The following is a 24,391-nucleotide window of genomic DNA, read 5'->3' on the forward strand; positions in this document are numbered from 1 at the left end:
TTACTGCATATAAACGACAATAAAAATAGCAGGTATTACTCCTACAACGGCACCAACGATTCCACCTTTTGAACTTTTAAAAGCACCAGATTTAACGTCTAAAAGTAAAATGTTATTAATAAAGGAAAGAAAGAAACAGTCATAAAAAAAACCCAGCAAATTTATTTATAAAATTATGGCTTGATGGTTTTTTCAGTAAGTTGATATCTAAGAATTAGATCGGTTGAGATTTAAAAAATACAGCTGGCATTGTAGGTACGTTCGCAGGTTAATATCCTCCCGGAAAAAGAACATATAATGAGTGTACATACATCGACTGACAAATAGGGAGAACGCGCAACTTCAAAACAATATCTTTTTTCAATTATTTATAAATAAAATAATTTTTAATCCATCAATTTCAAACAATATTTTTTTTTAAAATTTGATTTTTTACTTGGTAGTTTTTTCTCAGGGGGATTTTTTCCGGGTGGATTTTTTCGTAGAACCTTAGGTATCTACAAGTTGAAGCCTACTTGTATATAACTGAAATTTTTTTTTAGTATTTTGCATTATTTACAGTATTTTGCATAACTAATAATTATGCAAGCAAGCAAAAAAAAGGTTAAAAAGTTTTTAAATTGCGTTATCCATAATTACAAATCATTAAAACAGGGAATATGCATTTAACTAGGAAGTTCACGCCTCTTTCCTTACTAATAGCGCTTTTTGGGCTAGAGCCAGCGTCGAACCTCGGACCTATCGGTTCGGAGCCAGAACTCTATTTAGAAAATCTATATGATCTAGTAGTGTTTTAATAAATTTAACAAAGGGTGTAATTAGTTTTAATATTGAGTGTTATTTAGCATCAATTTAAAAACTTGATAAACTACATTTTAATAACAATTTATTCGAATAGTTTGTCAATAAAAAATCTCAACTTTTTGAAACTCAATATTAATAAATAAAGTTTCTTTTTTAGATACAATTTAGGCTTTGTTTTCTAGTTTTAAAATTAAAAACTTATCTTGGGGTGAGTTTTTCCTGTTAAAAATATTTCATTGCTTAAAGACATTAAAAGAATCTAGTTAAATTAAAATGTAGCACCCATAATGGAATCAACAAACTGCAAAGATAATTTATATCTATGGATTTAACTTTTTAGTTATTTTAATTTTCTTTTAATTTCGTCATACACTTTTATTTTTTATTGAAATTTTCTTTCAAAAAATTTTCTTTCAAGACTTTTTTTTAAGCTTAAATGTAGAAAAAGTTAACTACTTAGAGCAAATATAGTGGGGTGAAATAAAAGTCACACCCCAAAGAAAAATTCATATGGAAAAAAACTAGCTGAACAAAAATTTTTAGAGTATGTAGAAACAGAAACAGTAAAGAGATGCAACTTTGCAGAATGAAGAGTCATGCGAGAATGAGTTTTAGTTGATAGAACTAAAAATGGCTTGAGCAGCAATTAAGACAGAGTTTATAGAAAAGAGTACACTTTACAACGATAGGACAGTGACTCAAGTTTGGCAGAAAGAGCAGATTTAACTCCATTTACAATATGCTTTTGAACCTTAATGAGAAGAGAAAGAGACACTGACAGGGAAACCATTTACGTGCAATATGGCAGTGCTAATACTCCAATATTTATAGCTGTTAATAGAATCAGTCTCTTCATAGAGTTCAGAAATTACCACAGAGTTCATAAAATCTTATTACCAGCCAGTCTAATAATCATTAAATTAGGTTTTAGAACTGTACTCTCATTAGAAGATAAATAAAAGAGTTGCATAGTCACTATCAAGGAGATAAAAACCCAAGAGTGATCAAGAAGATCCAGCATCCAACATCTTTGGCCAGAAAAAAAAGGATAACTTTACAACAACACCAGCCTAATAAATGAAGGTCCCCTTCTTTATCAACAAATTATTTTGTTTACTCGTAAAGTCTTTACCAAGGAGGCCTTCTTCAAGACAATTGTTAGATGCAGTTAATATCTATCCAAGATGAATATGTTTATTGAGACATCGCCTTAACTCAACCAAGAGCCCCAAAGCAGGGGCTATTTTAAGCATTTTAAGTAAATGAATTTATTTCTCATAGCATTTACCTAAAAAATCATCAACATTACAATACAAGCATCCAATATTTATTGATGAGATGAGATTGTAAAAATAATAACATTATTTCAAAAAAAAAATAATGCAGCTGTATAAATATTCTTACTGACATCAGATGGGTTAGCGGTCATTATAAGATATGGACCTTTACCATGAATATTAATGCCAAATATGACAACAGTATATTGCTCTCTAATTAATCCAGTTAAATTGTACTGCATTTTAGGTAAACTGCTTCTATCCTCCAGGACATTAATTGCAGTTTTATTAAAAACTCCAAGTCTCGTGATGTAATATTCAATATGAAAATAGAGAAAACCTGCGCCTGTTTCATTCTGGGTATCTTTGTCCAAGTTAAATATAATGATGTTTTTGTTAAAGAAGTTACATTAAAAGAACGAGGTGCTAATGGTGGATCTAAAAAAATTTTTTTCAATTAAAAAATGTCTACAATGTTAGAAATTTACTATATCTAGTGCTTTTGGAAACCATTATATACTAGTTTTAAAATTTTTAATTTAAAGTTTCATTCTTTTAAAGTTACATTTATTTTTTGTTTTTGCTTTCAAATTCTTTATCTATTTAAAAAAAAAGGCTTTAAAAGACTTTTAAAGTTTACAAATGTACATTTTCAATAATTTATATGCCCCAAGTATACTTCTTTGAAATAATACATTTTAAAAATACTTCATATCTTGGGGAGGCCTGGATAGGCATAGATTTTTTTAAGCTAAAGTTGAAGCTTTTAAAGTATGCTGATGTGGATGAAGCTAATAAGGTATGCTGATTGTATGACTAATTTTATATGAGATCTTTTGTTTTAGTTAAAAAGTTTATCGACAGTCTTTTTTTTATTTGCTTTTTTATTACATTTTTTTACTTTTTGCCACCAAAAACTATCGTTTAATTCAAATTTTTTTCTCTATATATACTCTCAGAAAATAAATACAAACTAAAATAAAAAAAATTTAAAAAAAATAATAATAATACAGCTAGAAAAAGACTATAATATTAAAAATTCTTACTGATATCGGATGGATAAACATCCTTTGTAATTGGGGGACCACTACCATATGAGTTAACACCATAAATGACAATAGTGTATTGTTCTGTAATTAATCCAATTAAATTGTAATGCATTTTAGGTGAACTGCTTACATCATCTTGAATCTTTATTGCAGTTTTATTTAAAACTCCAAGTCTTGAGATGTAATATTCGATAATATAATAGCTAAATTCTGTGCCTGTTTCATTCTGTGGTATCTTTGTCCAAGTTAAATGTAATGATGTTTTTGATGAAGGAGTTACATCAAAAGAACGAGGTGCAAATGGTGGATCTAAAAATTTTTAATTTAATTAAAAAGTGTCTGCTATGTTACAACTTTACATATTTAGTTCTTATATATTTTTTGAAAACTACTTACAGGTTTTAGGTAAAAGTTTTGAAGTTTTAGGAGATAAAAAGATTTATGTAACAAACATAAAGTTTGTTAAAATTAGTTTGTTAATTTACAGTAGTTTTCGATAGACAAAACGAGAAACTTTATTAAATTTTTTTCTTGTTTGCTTTCTCTTTTTTAAATTTATATTTTTTTTTTTAAAAAAAGTTTTTTTTAAAAAGGTTTTTAAAGATTACAAGGATATACTTAAATAGCTTAAAGGGATCTTCAAGTGCTGAGACAAATTGTATTCATATTTTATGAATGTTTAAAAAAAATGCAGCTGTGGCGCAGTGGTAAGAGCTCTGGCTCAGAACCCAGAGGTCCGACGCCAGCTCTAAGCCCAACAAGCGACATTGGTACGAAAGCAACTGTGACCTTTCTATTAAATACTCTCTAGCATTGCTCTGTGATAAAACCGTAAAGACTTCTGGGAGCACCTAAATAACTACAAAAATAATAGTAATAATAATAATAATAATAATAACAATAATAATAATAACAATAATAATAATAATAATAATAATAATAATAATAATAATAATAATAATAAAGGTATACCAAGAAAAAACTAACTCTTAGTTTTAGACAAAGTTTGCTTCTCTATTTTAATCAGAATTTTATGTTTTATAAATTTTTTAAAGACGTAAAATTGCACTTTTTTTTGAAGCAATCTACAGACTTTATAATTTATTCTCAAAGTGCTTAAGTATAAAAATGACATAATTGTATAAGTATTTTTTTGATACTTTTAATGCAAGTTTTGTGAAATGTAGAAAATAAGACAACTAAATAAATAGTTCAGTAATTTACATTGGCATTTTTAAAACATTCTCTTTAATATGAATACAACTTGTCCCGGCACGCATATTTACATACTCCACAAGGCGATAGCACACATGCGCCCGCGCACGATTTTTCGTACTTTTTTATAATGAAACATATTTTTAAATTACGTACTATATACTATACTTTATTTACCTTTGTGTTTACATTTGAAGTGTCGCTTTATAAATGTATAGTAATCAAAGAACACGTAAGTATATTAGAATAACATTTTTTTAATTAAAGTACACAACTATACAAAGATCGTGAGGGTTTATTTTAAAAGAAAAGTTGAATGTAATTAATGCCCTTCTCCATGACTTTTGGCGTTTGCTCTATCTTGGGATATATTTAAAGCCAAATTTCATTATTTTTATTTCAATTTCAATTTCATTAAGATTTATTGCTTTCAATGAAAAATAAATATTCTAATTATGAGTTTCAAATTTTTTTTTTGTTTTAGTAATATAGTCAGAAAGAAAACAATATATAGGTACAGTAAGTACTTCTTCAAAAATTTAAAAATATGTTTCTTTATAAAAAAGTACGAAAAATCGTGCGCGGGCGCATGTGTGCTATCGCCTTGTGGAGTATGTAAATATGCTCCCGGCACTTGGGAATCCCTTCAAACGCATTAAGTTTGTTTCTTTGAAAAAATAACTTTTAAAAATATTTTGTATTGTAGAGGGGCTTAAGTTAGGTCTAATTTTTTTTCAAATCTGAACTCGCTTATAAGGTGCGCAGGCTCTTGTTTTTTTTAAATTAGATTTTTGTTTAAGAGTATATAAGTGGTGTCCTTTTTTTTGTTGGCTTTTTTATGACATTTTTCGACTTCATGTGTGCCACTAAAATACTTTTTTTCTGTATTTCAAACATATCTTAAAGAACAAAAATAATCTAAAAATAAAAAAATGAAATTAAAAAATGACAAAACTTGTTTTTTCACTAAATAAAAGAAAAATCAAAAAGTAGACCAAAGAATGATTCCCATATCTGTTGCCTCTTTTATTAAAAGATTTAACAATTTGAACTCAATTATAAATAAACTATAAGTATATATTATTGTTTTATTTCTTATTTTTTAAATTCTGATTCACACCCAACAACTTTCAGCCTTCTGCAAGTAACAGCTAATGTTGTGTCTCTATTGTGTTACTATAAGTAACACGATAAGGAGAAGCAGACCTTAGCAAATGCTAATTTAGCAATCGATTATATGTATTACCATGAGAAGTCAGTAGTAAGCAATAATCCAAGGATAATTAAAGAAGAGGACTTTGTGAGAAGATTAACAGATGTTGCTTTATTAATATTTTTTTTTTGTTTTAATTTGTTTTAAAATGGTGGTTAGTCTACGCAAACAGCTGTTTAAGTTCATTTGAGTTTTTGGCTCAACTCTTACTTGTTCTAACTTAAATTTAAATGTTGGGGGAGGGGATGGGGAAGGGAGAATCACTAAGTAACTTAAAAGATAACAGTCAAGAATATTTTTGGTTTCTTTTTATACATATTTAAAAAATGTAAATTGTTTAAAATTAATTTTTTTTTTAAATTTGGAAACAATAATGGCTTCAAAAACTCTCATTCACAAACTGTTGGAAAAATTGTTATCATGATTTCCTGGGCTCAAATTAATGGAAAAAAAATCTTTATTCAGATTTCCTCACCCCCTCCCTATTACTTATGATCTTGTGATATATATATAATGTGCAAAAAACTATTATGATATTACTTTTAGTAACTGTTTTTATTTAACATGATATTTAAAAGTAAAAATGCAAATATTTAAACTTTAAACAGTTAAAACAAAACTATTTAAAAACAACTGATGACAAAAACATCATCATCATTGAACAATAAACTTAATATTTTTGCAAAAACATGCGCAATCAATAGATCAAGCAAATAAAATCAAGAAAACAGAGCTAAAATTAAAAAAACTCATTTTGATTGATTCATTCAGATTGAACATTCTTACTTTTATTTTACTTCTTTATTTATTGCTGCATAAATAAACTACTTTTATACTGTTTAATATATACTTTATTATATTTATTATACTTTATTATATTTATTATACTATGAAAAATTTAAGAATAATTTTTTCCAATAGGTCTTTAAGTTAATGTTTTCTTTCAATTTTTTCATTCATTTGTTTAGCAATTGTTTTGCAATATAATAAAACAAGATAAAAAAAAAATTGGAATAATAAGACAAATTATATATTCATATATATAAGTTTAAGTATTTGACCTTAATAAAATATATACTTTGAAAAGAATTATAACAATTTATTTTTTCAAATTTAAATTATATACAATTTAGTTTTTATTTCACTCGTTTAATATTTACAATAGAATGTTTCTACATTTTAAACTATTTAAAAGCAACAAAAAGTAATGGCATTGACAACATTTTAAACATTCAATTAATTTATTTTTAATTACTGTGTCATTGTAGTCAATAAATATTGCAGTACCAGACTTGGACAGGAATGGTATACGATCGCACGCTATAAATGACCACGCTTATAATTTTTTTTCTTTACCAATATGACCACGGCTGTTATGTTATAACTTTTTTTATAAGCTTTAAATAAATTGAAAATTAGTTATAATGATCCTTTAAAATAAATGCATTTTGTTTAAATCAAATGTTATATTTAAATTTTTTTTAATAGGCATGTATTTTTATAATAAATTTAAACATTTAAAATTATTTTTCAAGGTCTTTCAAAAAGTCTTTTAAGAGATTTTTTTTTAAAGTTACTTTAAATTTTAAGTTTAATTAAAATCTTCTAGTTGCAACGCAATGATTTAATTGGTTTGTTTTTATTTCTATTTTCACAAAGAATTTAAACTTGACTAATGAAATGATTAACAACTACTATTTTAAAAAGACTACGTTATTATTAAAAAAATTTCTTTTTGCAACTTTTTGAAAAAAATGTTTATACAATTTAAAAGTATTATATTTTTTTCTTTTCAATAATTTAATTTCACTTTACAATAATTAAAATAAAATTTGCTCATTTATTAAACAATCATCAGGACTAATTTGTAGAAGCGTTTTGTGTAACGTTCCAAAAGATAAGTTTTAAAGTAATTTTTTTCAAGCGCAACTAAAAATGTAACAAAAAGTAATTTTCCCTTCCAGTTTGCGTTTTTTAAGTTTTATTTTGAAGATATTTTCTTATTTCTAAAGAATTGTTTTGATTTTAGCTTAGCACTTTATTTTTCAGCAAATTTCTGAAATGTTTAAATCATTAAAACATCTAAACACAGTCAAGTTGTCAATAAAAAAAATTATTTGTGTGGTCAGCACGCCATTCCTGTCTGAGCCTGCATCACGATAAAACTTTTCAAAATTATTGATCCAGTTTTTTATTAATCCAATTATATGACAAACATTAATATTATGTTATACAACAACTATGTTAAAAAGTAATTATATGTTAACTGATAATGTTAATAAACTAAAATATAATAAATTTTGAATGCATAACAATTCCTTTAGATGCTAAAAATAAGAATTTTATTGTGTTTACATTTTATTAGCACTTATTTAACTCCTTATGTAATTGGAGCTGAAAACTGAACAGATGTCAAAAGGTGGATTTATAAAACTTTTTAATGTCATTCAAATTCCTCTACTAATGAAAGTTGATCAACTTTTATTAGTCAAAAGCAAAAAAGTTCCAATTACAAAAATAATTTTTTTTAATTTTGAAAATTTTAAATTTATCTGGGTAGTTTCAAAAAATTACCCAAATAAGGGGTAATACCAGGGTAAGAAACACTACTTATAATATCTATTAAATATTATATATATTTTCAAAATATTCAAATATTTTAAAAATATTTCAATTATCTTTATAATGATGATATTAATAAACCAATAAATAATAAATTAAATACTTAACAATAATAAAAATATTTTAAATAATCTTACGTTTCACAACTAGAGGAACACTTATAACTGCAGACCCTGTCATGTCATTACTTGCTATACAAGTAATTAATGAAGCTTCAGGTTGAACAGCTTTGAAACTTAATTGTGTTATATTCTGTTGTAAAGAAACTGTAAAAAAATAATGTTAATCTTATTGGAAACGACTTAACATACTAACAGCGTATCAAAATTAAACTCAAAAAAAAAAAAAAGATTTTTTAGTAGCTTATTTATTACAAAAATAATTAAATATTTTCAAACCAAAATTACACAAGCAGTTGTGGTATAAAATAAAACATTTATATATTAAACTTACAAGCTTGTGGTAAAGTATTTAAAACCGATCCAGTATAAGACAGAAGTTGACAATATAAGTTAGGTGTTGGGTTACCAACCACTTGACATGTTATCTGCAAATCTTGGTTGCTAACCACAGCAGGTAAACCATTCAAACAATTTACAAATGAAGGTCGATCTACAATATAAATTATTATGAATTTTTTTAGAGAAAATAATCTATGCAACAAACTTAAATTAAAGTTTATTATGTATTTTTAATAGTCAATTAAAGCTTATATTAAAGAATGATTATTATTAACAGAAATTATAATGTTAAGGGTATCCCTAACTACTCTAAGAAATCATTAAAAAAAAAATTGGATGTATTCTAAACAAATAGTATGCACATAAACAGCTAAAAACCATTGCCAATTTGTTTTAATTTTTAAGGCAAATAAAACAACAATCTATATTTTGTCTATATTTTGTCTACATTTTATATGGAGGCATATGAAACAAATTTTTCAGTTTGTTGCATGATCAGAAATCAGAAAAAAAACTTGTGTCAACTAGAATGTTAATTGAAGTATTATATAATTCAATATTATACTTCCCTTATTTATCTCCCCAATGCTATTTGTACAGAAAATATAAAAAAGTTTTTTTAATAACATAAACAGTTAAAACATCACGATCAATATTTTACCTAAAATTAGATTAAAATATTTACTAGTGGCTGGCAAAAAGGAGACCCAATATATTTTAATATTTAAACTAACTAAGATATACAAAGATCTGGGCTTGTCAGGTGCTTTATACTTTTGTGCACACTTATCCACATCTGCAAATGTAACAATTAACTCAGTTGATTTATTTTATAATCAAGCAAGAATACAAATAATTAAACCAAATAAAATATCAAAAGAAATCACAATAATATTTGACGAGTAGAAAAATCTGCTGAAAATTGACCATACCCATAGAAACTCTGACAAGAATGCTCAAAAAATTATTTGGTTTAAAGACAAAAATAAGGAGGTTTTGGCTATCAGATGTGCTAGATAAATTGGTTGATACAAAAGTCAAACAGTTTCTAATCAGCATTACTGATAGGAAGGCATTCATTAGTTAAGTTGACTGTAAACATACCCTTGAAAAAAAATTGAAAGAGGTGAACAAGAAAGAATCCATAAAGAAAAAGAATAGCAATCAAATATGTTCTCATATATTTACACATGATTGGGTTTCTAGACTATGAGCTGTTTGCTCATAGTCGGTATCTGAGAGCTTGACCTTGTAAATAAACTCCAATCACAATCACATAGCATATTTAAGAAAAATCTGCTGAAAATTGACCATACCCATAGAAACTCTGCCAAGAATGCTCAAAAAATTATTTGGTTTAAAGACAAAAATAAGTAGGTTTTGGCTATGAGATGTGCTAGATAAATTGGTTGATACAAAAGTCAAACAGTTTCTAATCAGCATTACTGATAGGAAGGCATTCATTAGTTAAGTTGACTGTAAACATACCCTTGAAAAAAAATTGAAAGAGGTGAACAAGAAAGAATCCATAAAGAAAAAGAATAGCAATCAAATATGTTCTCATATATTTACACATGATTGGGTTTCTAGACTATGAGCTGTTTGCTCATAGTCGGTATCTGAGAGCTTGACCTTGTAAATAAACTCCAATCACAATCACATAGCATATTTAAGATTTCCTTTTCTGCAAGTGTAAAAGCAGTAAAATTACAATGTTTGTAGTTTGATTAGGATTGTGCCAATAATGCTAATTTATTATTTATTTGATCTTATAAAAATATCCGGAAAATATTTTTTCAATAATTTTCAAAATATTTTGTACGCGCCTTTAAGTTATTTTTTAATATAAACGATAAGTATTTCAATACTTTAAATAGAGTTTATAAAGTAATTTAGTGTATATAAACAGATTATTAAATTAAATTACACTAGATTTTTAGGTGAATTAATCAAAATAATTTATAATAAGTATACGCGTTCAAATAAGAAAGAATTAGTTGAACACACATACAAATAATGCCTAAAATAACTAAATATAAATGAGAGAAATTGATGAGCGATATCTGGAAAAAATAAAATTTTTCATAAAAATATCTGGAATTCCAGAAATATCCAGAGAAAAATAATCAATGTTATTATTTGACAAATGAGCCATAGTTTAAGTCATACTCAGTAGAAGGAGAAAGGTTAGTGGTTTTGTGATGAATAGTACAGGACTTGTTACTAAATAGTTATGAAATTGTGAAAAGGGGAAAAAGGGTCAAAAATGATCAAAAATTGTGTGATGTAATTTATGGTCCCCTTATTACTATTAATATATGTAAGCAATATGTTATTAACTGAGATTAACAAGATAGACAAAGAACAAGATAAGTAATAATATTTGATAAATAATAATATTTTGCACCTATTTTGACAACATTAAAAATCTCAAAACAATATTTTTTTTAAGATTTAAATAAATTTGGGTGTAAAATTACTGGGTGTGTCAGCGTTGCTAGTTTGGAGATGAGTCTGGTTTCAATAGGTTTATTTGTAAAGTAATTTAATATTGCTTTATAGCAATTCAATTCATGTAAGTTTAGTAAAGTATTTTATTATTATTTTTTACTTAAAATTAAACTAACATTATGCATGATAAACTATAAAATTAAATTAACATCAATACGATAACTATAAAATTAAACTAACATCAATATGATAACCTATAAAATTAAACTAACATCAATACAATAACTATAAAATTAAACTAACATCAATATGATAAACTATAAAATTAAAATAACATCAATACGATAACTATAAAATTAAACTAACATCAATATGATAAACTATAAAATTGAACTAACATCAATATGATAAACTATAAAATTAAACTAACATCAATATGATAAACTATAAAATTAAACTAACATCAATATGATAAACTTGTCAGATTATCAGATCAGGTTATCCTGCTATTGGTACAATCATCACTACAAATATCCAAATAAGTTATCCTGCTACTGGTAACATGCAACCCAGTACAATCTGCTTCATGTCCTGCTGCCTTGAAGGATACGCCTTTTTCAGGCAAAGGCTAGATGATGCCAACTCCGATTTAAAACACCCCCTGCCTTGGGGCTCTTGGTTGAGTAAAGGCTAGAGATGGTGTCTCGATAAAAATACTTATCTTGGGCAGATGTTAAATCCATCCGGCTACTGTCTTGTAGAAGGCCTCCTAGGCAAAGACTTAAGGGGTAAACAGTTTCTATCTGTTGACCAGCCTCGCACCCCTTCTTCATCTATTAGGCTGGCGCAGATGTATTTTTTATACATTGTTTCCAGTTTAGGATGTTGAATGCTGGATCTTCTTTACTCAATGCATGAGTTTTGCTTGTGTCTCTGTTTTTATGACTAGGCAACTCATTCTATTATTTCCTAATGAGGGTACAGCTCTAAAACTCAGTTTTATGATTCTGAGGACGGCTGGTAGTCAGGTTTCCCGAACTCTGTGGTAGCTCTCAGAGAGGCTGATTCCATCAAGGCATGGATGGTGTCCCTGTTTGTACTTTTGGTGTGCATTGCGGAGGCCACATTTGGAGCCCTTTGTTATGGCTTAGGGTTTATTAGTAGTAATGAGACAATTGCTTGGGCTATTAAACAGTGTTCTGAGTACTATCTATGCTTTGAGTCAAGTTCTTCAATCTAATTTAAAAATGAATAAAGTACCAAAAACTATAAAACACAAAAAACCATCATCATCACCAAGTTCTCTAGACCTATCATTCACTAATATTCGTGGTCTTCGAAGTAACTTTTCTTCTGTTGAGTCTTATCTCTTGCAAAGTTCACCAGACCTACTTGCTCTTTGCGAGACTAATTTGAGTTCAGCTATCTCATCTTGTAATCTTAGTGTTGATGGTTATCTTCCTCTAATTCGTAAAGACTCCAATAGTCACATGCTTGGCCTGGGCATTTACATTCGTAAGAATTCACCCATTTGTCGTAAAACTAGGTTTGAATCCACAGACTATTCTTTTATGTGCTTTCGTTTAGCACCACTTCACTCTATTGCCTTTCTCTTTGTTCTATATCGCTCTCCTTCATCTCAAGACTGCACACTTTTTGACGTTATTTCTGATCATATTGACCAAGCCCTCTCTCTTCATCCATCAGCTAATATAGTTGTTGTCGGTGACTTTAATGCTCACCACTCTGAATGGCTTGGCTCTAGTGTCAGTGATTTGGCATGCATTAAAGCCCACAACTTTTGCCTTTCTCAATCCCTAACTCAAATAGTCAACTTTCCAACTCGCTTTCCAGACAACCCGAATTATTTACCTTCTCTACTCGACATATGTCTTGTTTCTGATCCTAGTCAGTGCTCAGTTTCTCCACATTCACCCTTAGGTGCTTTTTATCACAGTTTGATCTCTCTAAAACCATTATCTCATTCTTCTTCATCACCTGAATCCCCTTATTATCGAACCTTTTTACAACTACAGTAAAGCTGACTGGGATTCTTTCCGTGATTTTCTTCGTGATGGCCCTTGGGTAGAAATCTTTCGTCTTCCTGTCGATAAATGTGCTTCTTACATAACTTCGTGGATTCAAGCTGGCATGGAATCTTTTATTACCTCTCGACAATTCCAGGTCAAGCCTCACTCTCCCCCATGGTTTTCTTCACACTGTGCTGCTGCGATTGCCAATCGAAACCTTTACTTCCATATTTATCAGCAAAACAATTCTCCAGAAAACAGGCGTCTGTTTATTACTGCTAGAAACAATTGTAAAAAGGTTTTGTCTAACGCCAAAACCCGCTATTCTCAGGTCATGAAATCTCGTATCTCATCTCAAAAATTAGGCTCTGGTGACTTCTGGAGAATCTTTAATAATGTCAATAATAAGGGCAAATCTATAAATCCACCTCTCTTGAATGGTTCAGACTTTGTCACCTCACCTAAAGACAAAGCTTAATTGTTTGCTAAAAACTTTTCATCAATATCATCTCTTGATTCCACTAGCTGCTTTCTACCTTATATTGCCAACAAACATGTTGATCCATTACTTGACATTCATATCACTCCAGCATCTGTAAAGTGATTTCCTGCCTAGACTCTTCTACAGCTTGTGGCCCGTACAATATACCTATTATTGTATTGCAGAAGTGTTCTCCGGAGCTGTCGTTTATACTCTCAAAACTATTCAACAAGTGCTTATCAGAGTCTTGTTTTCCATCCTGCTGGAAAGCGGCATCTGTTATCCCTATCTTCAAAAATTCTGGAGAGCAATCTGATTCGTCTAACTACCGTCCCATAAGTCTTCTTCCTATCATAAGCAAGGTTTTTGAATCTTTAATTAAGAAACACTTAATTTCTCATCTTGAATCTAATCACTTACTTTCTGACCATCAATATGGATTTCAATCTTCTTGTTCTACAGCTGATTTGTTAACAGTAATAACTGACAGGTTTTATCGTGCATTAGATAAAGATGGAGAAGTTAAGGCCATCGCTCTTGACATTTCAAAAGCTTTTGATAAAGTTTGGCATGCTGGTCTTCTCCATAAGCTTTCTTCTTGTGGTGTATCCGGCAACATCTTTAAGATCATTGAATCCTTCCATTCCAATCGTAGCATAAAAGTTGTCCTCAATGGACAACACTCTTCTTCTTAATCTGTAACTTCAGGGGTTCTTTTCAGCCAATCGTTATCGCAATAATTTAGATCTTCCTATATTTATAAACGGTGATGTACTCGATGAGTCACCTACTCTTCATCTTCTAGGATTAACTTTTACTTCCAATCTTTCTTGGAAACCATATATCAAATCAGTTGCAAATTTAGCATCTGCTAAGGTTGGATCTCTTTATCGAGCTCGTCACTTCTTACTTCGGATTCTATTCTCTATGTCTATAAATCTCAAATCCGGCCTTGTATGGAATATTGTTGCCATATCTGGGGCGGATCCTCTAATGATGCCCTTTCTCTTTTAGACAAGGTGCAAAAACGCGTTGTAAACATAGTTGGACCTGCTCTTGCAGCCAACCTCCAACCATTATCACATCGTCGTAATGTTGCTTCTCTTTCTCTTTTCTACAAATACTCTAATGGGCACTGCTCTAAAGAGCTAGCGTCTCTTGTGCCATCTACTATAATTCATTCTCGTGTTACTCGTCATTCAATTAAGTGTCATCCTTTTTCTGTGACTGTTCCTAAGTGCTCCAAAAACGCTTAGTCTAAAACGTCTAGTTTTTTTCCTCGAACATCAGCTCTTTGGAATTCGCTTCCTTCATCTTGATTTCCTGACTCATATACTTTGCAATCTTTTAAGTCGTCTGTCAATCGTTATCTTGCTCTACAATCTTCATCTTTTCTCTTTCAGTAACTTCCAACTTTAATTAGTGGCTGCTTGCAGCCTTGTTGGAAGCGAAGATGTTTAAAAAAAAAAAAAAAAAAAAAAAAAAAAAATTACTGCAGGCCTTGTTAAGAAACATTATGCTATTCACATTTTACGTACAAAATGGCAATTTTACCAACATATTAAGCAATATACATTATGCCAAAACTGTAAAAAAAGTATAAAAAAGTATTAGATTTTTAAACTTTATTTGTTACTTTTGCTTTAACTAAAATGTTTAAATAATATTCAAGTTGGTTTAAAATTAAATTTAATTACAATGTGGTAATTTAAAATAAGCTATTGACATAATTCAACTTTTAACAATATATATATCAAAACTGAGTTAAAACTGATTAATTACAAATAAATACATTTTTTTTTCTTTACGCCGCATAATCTTGTGACAAGGCATTGCTTGTTTTTCAAATTTAAGAATAACGTAATACTAGTTTTTAAAATAACTTTGAGGATTTGCTTAACTATTGAAGACCTTGATATCCCTCATGTTTCACAGTCTTTGATAAACAAGAAAGATACCTTCATTAATCTTTACCAAGAAGCAACAAATCTGTTAAAATTTCAACAGAGGGGATTATAAAACTGGTTCAGTTGATGATGCTCTATCTAGGTAACAGGTGAGATGTCTTGTTCTCTGGCTTTACTAGACCAGGCGCTTTGCACTAATGCAAGATTAATGTCAAAATTGTTATACTCTATAAAAATTAGCCAGCTACCCAAAAAAACAGATTCTGCTAGAGAACAGCTTCCTAAGCTACAAACCACAGTGTTTACAAAATGAATACTCATTTTTGAGACAAAATTCATAACTATTATTTATAACCTATTAGTCATATATTCACCAAATTTAGTATATGTACTAATGAGGTCTGTGGTTCTTATAAACAGGCTTGGCCAGGAAGGTGTGCGAATGCACCCCTTTTTACAACCACGCAAATAACATTTTGTTTTGACGATTTGACCACGGTTTTTAACATTTAAAAATGCGCTGAAAAAAATGGTTTTTAAAAATTACGTTAGAAATAAATAACTTCGATATGTTTATTTTTACTAACATTTTTATATTAGCAAAGTGCTTACAATTAAAGTAACTAATGATTTTAATTAAAGTATCAATGAAAATTGTATAAATTTTTATTTATACTATTTAATTACACACGATTTTTTTTAATAATAAATGTAATTAAAAAAATATATTAATAATTTAAATTATATAAGCAACGACTTAAAACAATAATTGTTTCTTTAATAAACTTTATATAAGAATCCTTAAAGTTAATATACTTGAAAAAAAAAAAGAATTTGTTGAAAAGAAAAAAAAGACTAACATTTTTAAAAGCTATTTGAATTAAATAATTACTTAAGATTTTATATTATTGAAACGCATTTAAATAAAGTAACAAACCACTGCTAATGATTTTTATATAAAGTAATAATGAATATCGTAAGTATTTTTTAATATTTATATAACTGTGTATTTTTTATTTATAAATGTCTTTAAATAAAAAAGTTAGATCAACTTTTTAAAGAAACAACTTAATTATTTTTACTTTTGTTTACGTAATAGAACTGTTTTTATCAATTTAAAAGTTTTTTTATAGACACATTTAAAAGTTAAAAAAAAGAAGTCTTTTTTTATCTTTTAAATATGCGTATTAATAAAACAATCTTTAGATTCTATTCTCTATCTCTATAAATCTCAAATCTTTATGGCCTTGTATGGAATACTGTTGCCATATCTGGGGCGGATCTTCTAATAATACCCTTTCTCTTTTAGACAAGGTGCAAAAACGCACCTTGCTATTATTTGCTATTATCGCTATATTTAAAAGATAAAAAAAAAACGCAGCTCTCAAAAAGTAACAGATTTCTCAAGAAAAACCAGTCAAAGCTTCCATTGGATGTGTAAACGCGCTTTAACAGCACTTTTAACTTATTGGGACAGATTATCAAAAAAATCATGGTTCTATAGAACTTACTTTAGTTTAGTGCAGACAGAAAAAAAAAAGTATGAAAGTGTCATAGACTTGTCTAACTGAAATGCAAGTGCAATTATTAACAATTGTCACTCCTATTTTAAATGTAGTATCTGAAACCACTACTAGTGTGGAAAAAAGCGAGAGCATGAGTTTAGTTTATCTGTACATTAAAACTTTGAAAAATTGCCTTCGCTCAACCGATAAATAAGGGATAAGTAAATTTGTTGATGATCTTTCTACGCAGTTAGAATTAGAATCAGGTTTGAATTAAGTAAAGATATTTTTTAAAGAAAGGTTAATCTGAGCTAAAAGTAACAAAAAGAGTTTATTTAAAGAATATTCTAATTGTATGATTGCATATCTTAAAAATATAGAGATAAAAAAACTTAAATTTGGATTTCCTTAAACTAGTGATCTGATTTAATTCATGAATCAAGTGCTGCTTCAATTTGAGATTCGAAACTAAAAATGGTGATTCGCAGGGCCTAAATATAATATAGTTTTGAAATATTATTTTACTAAATATTTTGTTTTAGTCCATGGCCACGATTTTGTCAAACATGATTATTATAATGCTTAATATGAGTAAAAATGCAAGGAAATGCTAACTAACTATTTTTACAATTAATATATAGATGTTTAAGTTTAAAAAAAATGTTATCAGTTCACTGATAACTTTTATCATTAAAAAAAATCTGACCAAAGAATTAAAAAATATCAATATTTGATTTAGCAACTTGATCGACATAATTAAAGTCTATTATACCTTAATAAATAATAGTAAATTGTAGAAATCAAAAAATAATAGGCTTATTAAAAAAATTATAAAATATATTTCGCGATAATAAAGTAACATTTTAAATTGTTGCTTATCAACATTGTCAATGGTGATTTAATATTTTATAAAATTTTTAGTACTAAATTTTTTCAAATATATATGATATATATTGTTCTACAGCCACGGTGTTACTGTGTTCACTTTTTTAAGTATTACAAACCTCAACCTGTTGGCTTGTATTATAAACTTCAAGTGTGTATTGACAATTTATTTGGACGAGCACTTTTGTCACACTCTGACACACTGTGCAAAGGATTCTTCAGTTTGTTTTAATTTTTTAAAATCCAAGGTGGTTAAGCGCACCTGTTTCTTCAGCAACTCTTACTAATGATTAGAATCTTATGTTTGTTCAAATTATTTCAATATGTTTTTAAATCTTTGTTCAAATTATTTCAATATGTTTTTATATGTTAGTTCAAACTATTTCAATATGTTTTTAAATGTTTGTTCAAATTTTTTAAATTCATCATTAAAACAAGTAAATAATGAATTGGTTTAAAAAAAAGAAAAAAGCTGCAAATAAAATGTAAAAAATTTCATCAAGCCATTTTTTAAAATTCGCCATAAATTAAAAATAAAAAATTGTCAGAGTTTTTATTTTGTCTCTGCTGAAAATAAAGTGGTAGGAAAAGATTTTAAATTAGAAAAAATTTTTAATTCAAGTTAACCTAAAACTTGAATTGATGTGATTGGACTTTGAAATGAGTATGGAGCATCAGACTGAGCAACAACTGCCACACATCGATATTGAATTGGATCATTCTTTTGCACATTGTTAATTTTAAAGCCAACAATTCTGTTATTATTAAAAGAAACTACTTCAACACGAGAACCAAATGGTAATTGGTTGGTAGTGGTCATGGATCCTGTGTCGCCTTTTCGACTTGCCAACTCTATTAGATCAGAACCACTAATATAACCACAACTAACACGCATTGAAACTTGAGAGTTGACAATATCAGCTGGAGTTATTTGATATTGCCAAGAAAGTATTATAGAAGCTGAATTATTAACCCATGCAGTTTGTAAGTAAGGAAGACTTGGTGACCACAAAAGGCAGTCTAAAATAAAACAATAGAAACAATAAAAATAAATTTATTTTCTTAAATATCCACCTTAATATTAACAGCAGAAGATTCAAAATATTAAATTTTAAAAATGTTTATTACAGTTGGTTCAGATTACAGTTGTTTGAAGTTCATCAACTGATTTATATATATATATATATATACTAGGGTGTCCCAAAAAACAACATTTTTGAAAAATATATGCAGAGACCCCCTTAATGTGTTCTATCTAATACAAAAACACTAGATTTAAATTTTTTTGAATAAAAAAATATTTTAAGGGGTCCTTCAAGACCCTTGAATATTAAATGGGACCTAACCCTGACCCTAATATTTTCAAAAAAAAATTTTTTCAAAAAGATGTCAACCTGGTACTCAAATGAAACGAAATTATATAAATATTACAAAAATAATATAGATTTCAAATATAGAATTGTTATTTTTGGTTTTATTACATGAAAAATTACATTTTTTAACAAAAAACAAAAAAATGCATTTGTTATGTATTTTTATGACAATTTTGATAAATAAGTTAAAATTTTTCCAAATTAAATATAATTTTTGAAATTTTTATATAAATAATTTATTTTTGCTTCATTTGAGTACCAGGTTGACATACTTTTAAAAAACTTTTTTTCACCCTAATATATATATATATATATATATATATATATATATATATATATATATATATATATATATATATATATATATATATATATATATATATATATCAATATATATAGATTTATAGAGATATATATCGATATATATCAATATATATAAATATATATATATTTATATATATATATATATATATATATATATATATATCAATATATATATATATATATATATATATATATATATATATATATATATATATATATATATATATATATATATATATACATATATATATATATATCAATATATATATATCAATATATATATATCAGGGTGTTAGCTAGCCCAATGTTGCCGCATATAATTCGGAATTCCCAATGGGCTAAAAAATTCCCAAAAGTCAATGACCTATTTTTTTTTTTAGAACGTTTTTTAGAGTTGTTTAGGACCTTTTCTAGAAAATTCCCAACAACAATAAAATTTCCCAATATAGCAAAAATGCGGTATAAAATTTATTTCTGGCTAACCCTCTATATATATATATATATATATATATATATATATATATATATAATATATATATATATATATATATATATATATATGTAAAATGTAAAAATGGTTAGATAAGAAAAAACAAATTCTTTACAGTACTTAAAGTTTCATACTATTTTCGGCAATCATCAGCTATATATTATCAGAACTATATCAAATATATATGGCTGATGGGTGCCGAAATATATAGAATATATGAAAAATATATAGAAATATATGGCTGATGAGTGCCATAAATGACATGAACCTTCAAGTCCCTAAAAAAGTTGTTTATTCTCATCTAACCTTTCATTTATCTATTGATCTATTTTGTAATTATTTCACTTAAATCGAAAAAAAATCTATTATAATCACATAATCAAAACAACGATATATATATATATATATATATATATATATATATATATATATATATATATATATATATATATATATATATATATATATATATATATATACATATTCCTATAGTTTATGGCTAAGGAAACATGTTTTTGGTAAAAAATGGCTCTTCGCTTGTTTGTGGTATTAAAAGTTAGATTATGTCAAAACCCATTAATTTCCATTGCGGGAAGTAATTAAACCACAAAAACGCAACATCAGCGTGGAAAATAACGGGCGGTCAATGGTCACTGACCGCCTGAAATGACTGAAATTGCTATTTTGACCTCTCAAAACAGATATTTCCCGGTAAAGATTGACCGGTTAAAAAAAAAAGAGTTATATAACATTTGACAAATTATCAGGATGTCTTTGAAAATGCATATACCAAAATTTCATCAAATGAAAATCTTTGAAAAAGGCTTCTAAAATAATTTTATCTTTCGCTACTTTAAATCGCTTTGCTAGTGAGTATTATAAATGACGTAAACTCTTAATTATTTTTTTTCATCACTTCACTTATCAAGACTAATTTAATTTTACTTATTTTATTATTGTTTTAATGATAATATAATTAAAACTAAGAACTTTTTTTTATTCCTAGATTTTATTTATATTTTCTTTATATCATTTTATTTATTTTTCTAATAACCTTTCGCTGCCTATTGCAATGAAAAAATGCCTTTATTTTTTATTTTTAGTTTTATTTATCCTTAGTCAACAAAACTTACAAATAATCGACTAAAAGCCGCACACCAAGCCCCTCTGTGATGAAAATAAATTTTTTAGATTTCAATTAGTTAAAACTCCGGAAAAAGGAAAGTTTGTATTTGAAAATGTCGAGGTTCTTTGTGTTCACCGCATTTTGGGTCAAAGCATTCCATGGGTTAACAACACGGTCAGTGAGGAAATTGTTTCTTTCTGAGCAGTTTTGAACAAGTTGTCGTTTGAGTTGCTTTGTGTGTCCACGCGGTCGAAGACCCTACTTTAAAGACTCTTTGTTCAGTTGACGCTGAGTGACTGAGAAATTAACTTTAATATTTAGATAAATTTAAAATTAACAAAAACGTGTTTGCTTTTTTTTTCTACTTTTGAAATATTAAAAAAATATTTATTGTAGTATAAAGTTTCGTTTTAAGTAACATAAATATTTTTAATAGTTTTTCATAAAACGATTGTCATAATTTTATTATTATTACATCTGCCAGCGAGAGGCATTAACATTATTATTAACTAATTAACATTAGCAGTTTATAAAATGATTTTAAATGAAAATGAATGAAAGATATAAAATGATTCAAATGAGATATAAAATGTGCAATCGTTTTTCTTTTTTAACAACTGTATCGATTGAAGTTCTTATTAAACTATTATTTAAAATTAATGTAACTTTGATGTAACTAAGAACAAGAATTTCTACCTAGTTTAAGATATTAGAATTCATATTTCAAAAAATTAATTTCCCCCACGTTTTTAGATTTCTAATTTTTAGGGTATTTTTGTTCCCAGGTTCTTTACAGCCCAATTTTTCGCAAAACATCTTTAAATGACATAAGTATGAACATTCAAAGGTTTGGAGTATAGAACTTACCTGGAAGTTATTTAACTCAAACACCAAAAATCGCCCCTGAATTACACGTGTAGTTTTTATTTCTTTTCCTAAAAGTAATTCCATGTCAAAACAATCAGACCATACAACCCTAAACTCTCTGATTTTTTTTTCAATTTCTGCCAAAGTACTTTAGCAAAAAATGATAATTCCTATCTAAATCTAAGTGGTTCTTATGCTATGAAAGTTTTCATTTTGTTTTACTGTACCACCTATTGCATCACAAGAAGATTTGCCACGACTGGTTGCAAAAAATATCTATTCAGCTTCCAATAATAATAGGGTTGCATGGCCTGGTTGTTTTGACATGGAATTACTCGGGCGCAAGAATTGTATTAGGAAATTGTGTCCTAACCTGTGAATTAGTTGTAGTATATATAGTATATATATATATATACATACATACATATATATATATATATATATATATATATATATATATATATATATATATATATATATATATATATGTATATATATATATATATATGTATATATATATATATATATATATATATATATGTATATATATATATATATATATATATATATGTATATATATATATATATATATATATATATATATGTATATATATATATATATATAAAAGCAGTCTGATATCTAATATCTAGCATAATTAGAAACCAAATAACCAATATCATAATTATAGGAAGGGATAGAAAATGGTATACATTGAGTTACTGTACTAAAACTAGGTATTGGTAATTGGTTGCAAAGATGCAAAGATTTAATGTTTAAATTAGATTCGATAAGATCATCATGATCTTTGGATTTCTTATGAAAAGTAATTTTATTCTGTTGCATCCTGCTACTTTTATTGGAAGCTTTACGTTTCAAATTGTTTTTTAGTACTAATGGAACTTAATGATTGTGTTAAAAAGGGACAGAAAAATCATTTGAAAAACTTTCACAACAAAAAAGAAGATTAAAAAAACTTGTAATTTTCAAAAGAGGTCTTACGGGGATAAATAATTTGGCTAAATAATAGTTTGTACTGAGTAAGGCCATTATCTGGGTAAAGACATTCTATTTTTTTTCCACATTGCTTGATAATCCAAGAACACAAAGGAAAGAGGATCAGTTCTTATCATTGCAATTATTAACAGCTTCTTCTTGTACTAAATATTTGCCTTCCTTTTTTGTACCTAAAGATTTTTTTGATACTGACAACGGCAGAATATTTTTTAAACAAGGAAAAGCATTTCTATTGCTACAAAAAACAGATTAAAAAGTTGGATGGTTTGAGTAGAAGTCTGCATTTAAGAAAAATTCGATTGATGTCAATAATCTTAAATCATTTACTACAGAATTATTCCCAGTGATGACTAATGAGATAGAACTGTACAGACAGTTTCCAGTTGATTGAGACCTGATATGAACATAAAAATATAGTTATACAATTATATTTTTTAATTGCAATGTTTTCAATAAAAAATATTTTTTATAATAGTCCTTGCAATAGTCCGGCGTAATCTTCTGCACCCACACGCGTTTAATCCAGTTGATGAGGTCATCTTCAGAACTTGGGCTATGTGCAGCAATCTTCTGCTTCATTAAAGTCCAAACATTCTCAATAATATTAAGATCTGGACTGTTGCCTGGCCAAGGTTCCAGTAGCGGGATGTTTTCAGAACGCAGCCAGTCCTTAACAGCCTTGGTACCATGACAAGGTGCGCCATCATGCTGGAAATGAGTGATGCCATGTATTGGTACAAATGGTGGCAGCTTATCCATCAGTATTCTCAAGTAAACAGCACCATTGATTGTTGTATTTTTAGGCATAATCCAAATGACGGCACGACCGCTACCAGAGACAAAACGCTATGCGATCGCGAATATTCTTTAGTGAAAGTTTCGGCTTCCGTGCTGGTCGGTAAGATTTCAAACCTGCATCAAATAATCGTCTGCGTATTGTCCGACTGTTTGGTTTCTTGGATGGTGATCCAGGCAGTTTGCCTCTAATGGCACTTGAGGATGCTCTTGATGATTTTTTTGCTGCCTTTATTATAGCAATATCCATACGGTTGTTTGAAAAGGAAAATACATTTACATCACCCTTTTTTAAAATTACTAAACAATGCAAAATGCTTTGAAAATTATAAACTTTTTTGTAAATATATATAAATAATGTAATTATTAAATACATAGTTATATATATAATAAAAATGTATAATAAAAATACAAAAATATTAAGTAAAAGGCGTCACCCTTTATTAGGCATTTTTTTACCCATTCCCTTTATCCATAGAGGGCATCACCCTTTATTAGGCA

The 24,391-nt window shown here is 27.7% G+C and overlaps 2 protein-coding genes across 2 annotated transcripts; both read right to left on the reverse strand.

Annotated features, from left to right (window-relative positions):
* Positions 1-18,921, reverse strand: LOC136074395 (uncharacterized). The gene is made up of 6 exons (XM_065786709.1): positions 18,528-18,921; positions 8,634-8,792; positions 8,318-8,446; positions 3,128-3,439; positions 2,209-2,445; positions 1-98 (listed from the first exon to the last, which is right to left on the reverse strand). Exons 1-6 carry the CDS (start codon positions 18,793-18,795, stop codon positions 1-3), a joined length of 1,203 nt encoding a protein of 400 aa, XP_065642781.1. The 5' UTR covers positions 18,796-18,921.
* A 4,423-nt stretch (positions 18,922-23,344) lies between these two features.
* Positions 23,345-23,902, reverse strand: LOC136074396 (uncharacterized). The gene is made up of 2 exons (XM_065786710.1): positions 23,607-23,902; positions 23,345-23,489 (listed from the first exon to the last, which is right to left on the reverse strand). Exons 1-2 carry the CDS (start codon positions 23,900-23,902, stop codon positions 23,345-23,347), a joined length of 441 nt encoding a protein of 146 aa, XP_065642782.1.
* Positions 23,903-24,391: the final 489 nt, after the last annotated feature.

This window comes from Hydra vulgaris, chromosome 01 (assembly GCF_038396675.1).
Source record: "Hydra vulgaris chromosome 01, alternate assembly HydraT2T_AEP".
NCBI lineage: Eukaryota > Metazoa > Cnidaria > Hydrozoa > Anthoathecata > Hydridae > Hydra > Hydra vulgaris.

Coding starts and splice junctions, on each gene's coding strand:
- LOC136074396 (XM_065786710.1), bottom strand. CDS start 23,902: ATGCCTAAAAATACAACAATCAATGGTGCTGTTTACTTGAGAATACTG. Junction 23,490..23,606: donor ATCAACTGGATTAAACGCGT/GTGGGTGCAGAA, acceptor TGTTCATATCAG/GTCTCAATCAACTGGAAACT.
- LOC136074395 (XM_065786709.1), bottom strand. CDS start 18,795: ATGCGTGTTAGTTGTGGTTATATTAGTGGTTCTGATCTAATAGAGTTG. Junction 8,793..18,527: donor CACATCAATTCAAGTTTTAG/GTTAACTTGAAT, acceptor TTTATATTGTAG/ATCGACCTTCATTTGTAAAT. Junction 3,440..8,317: donor TGTTCCTCTAGTTGTGAAAC/GTAAGATTATTT, acceptor AAAAATTTTTAG/ATCCACCATTTGCACCTCGT.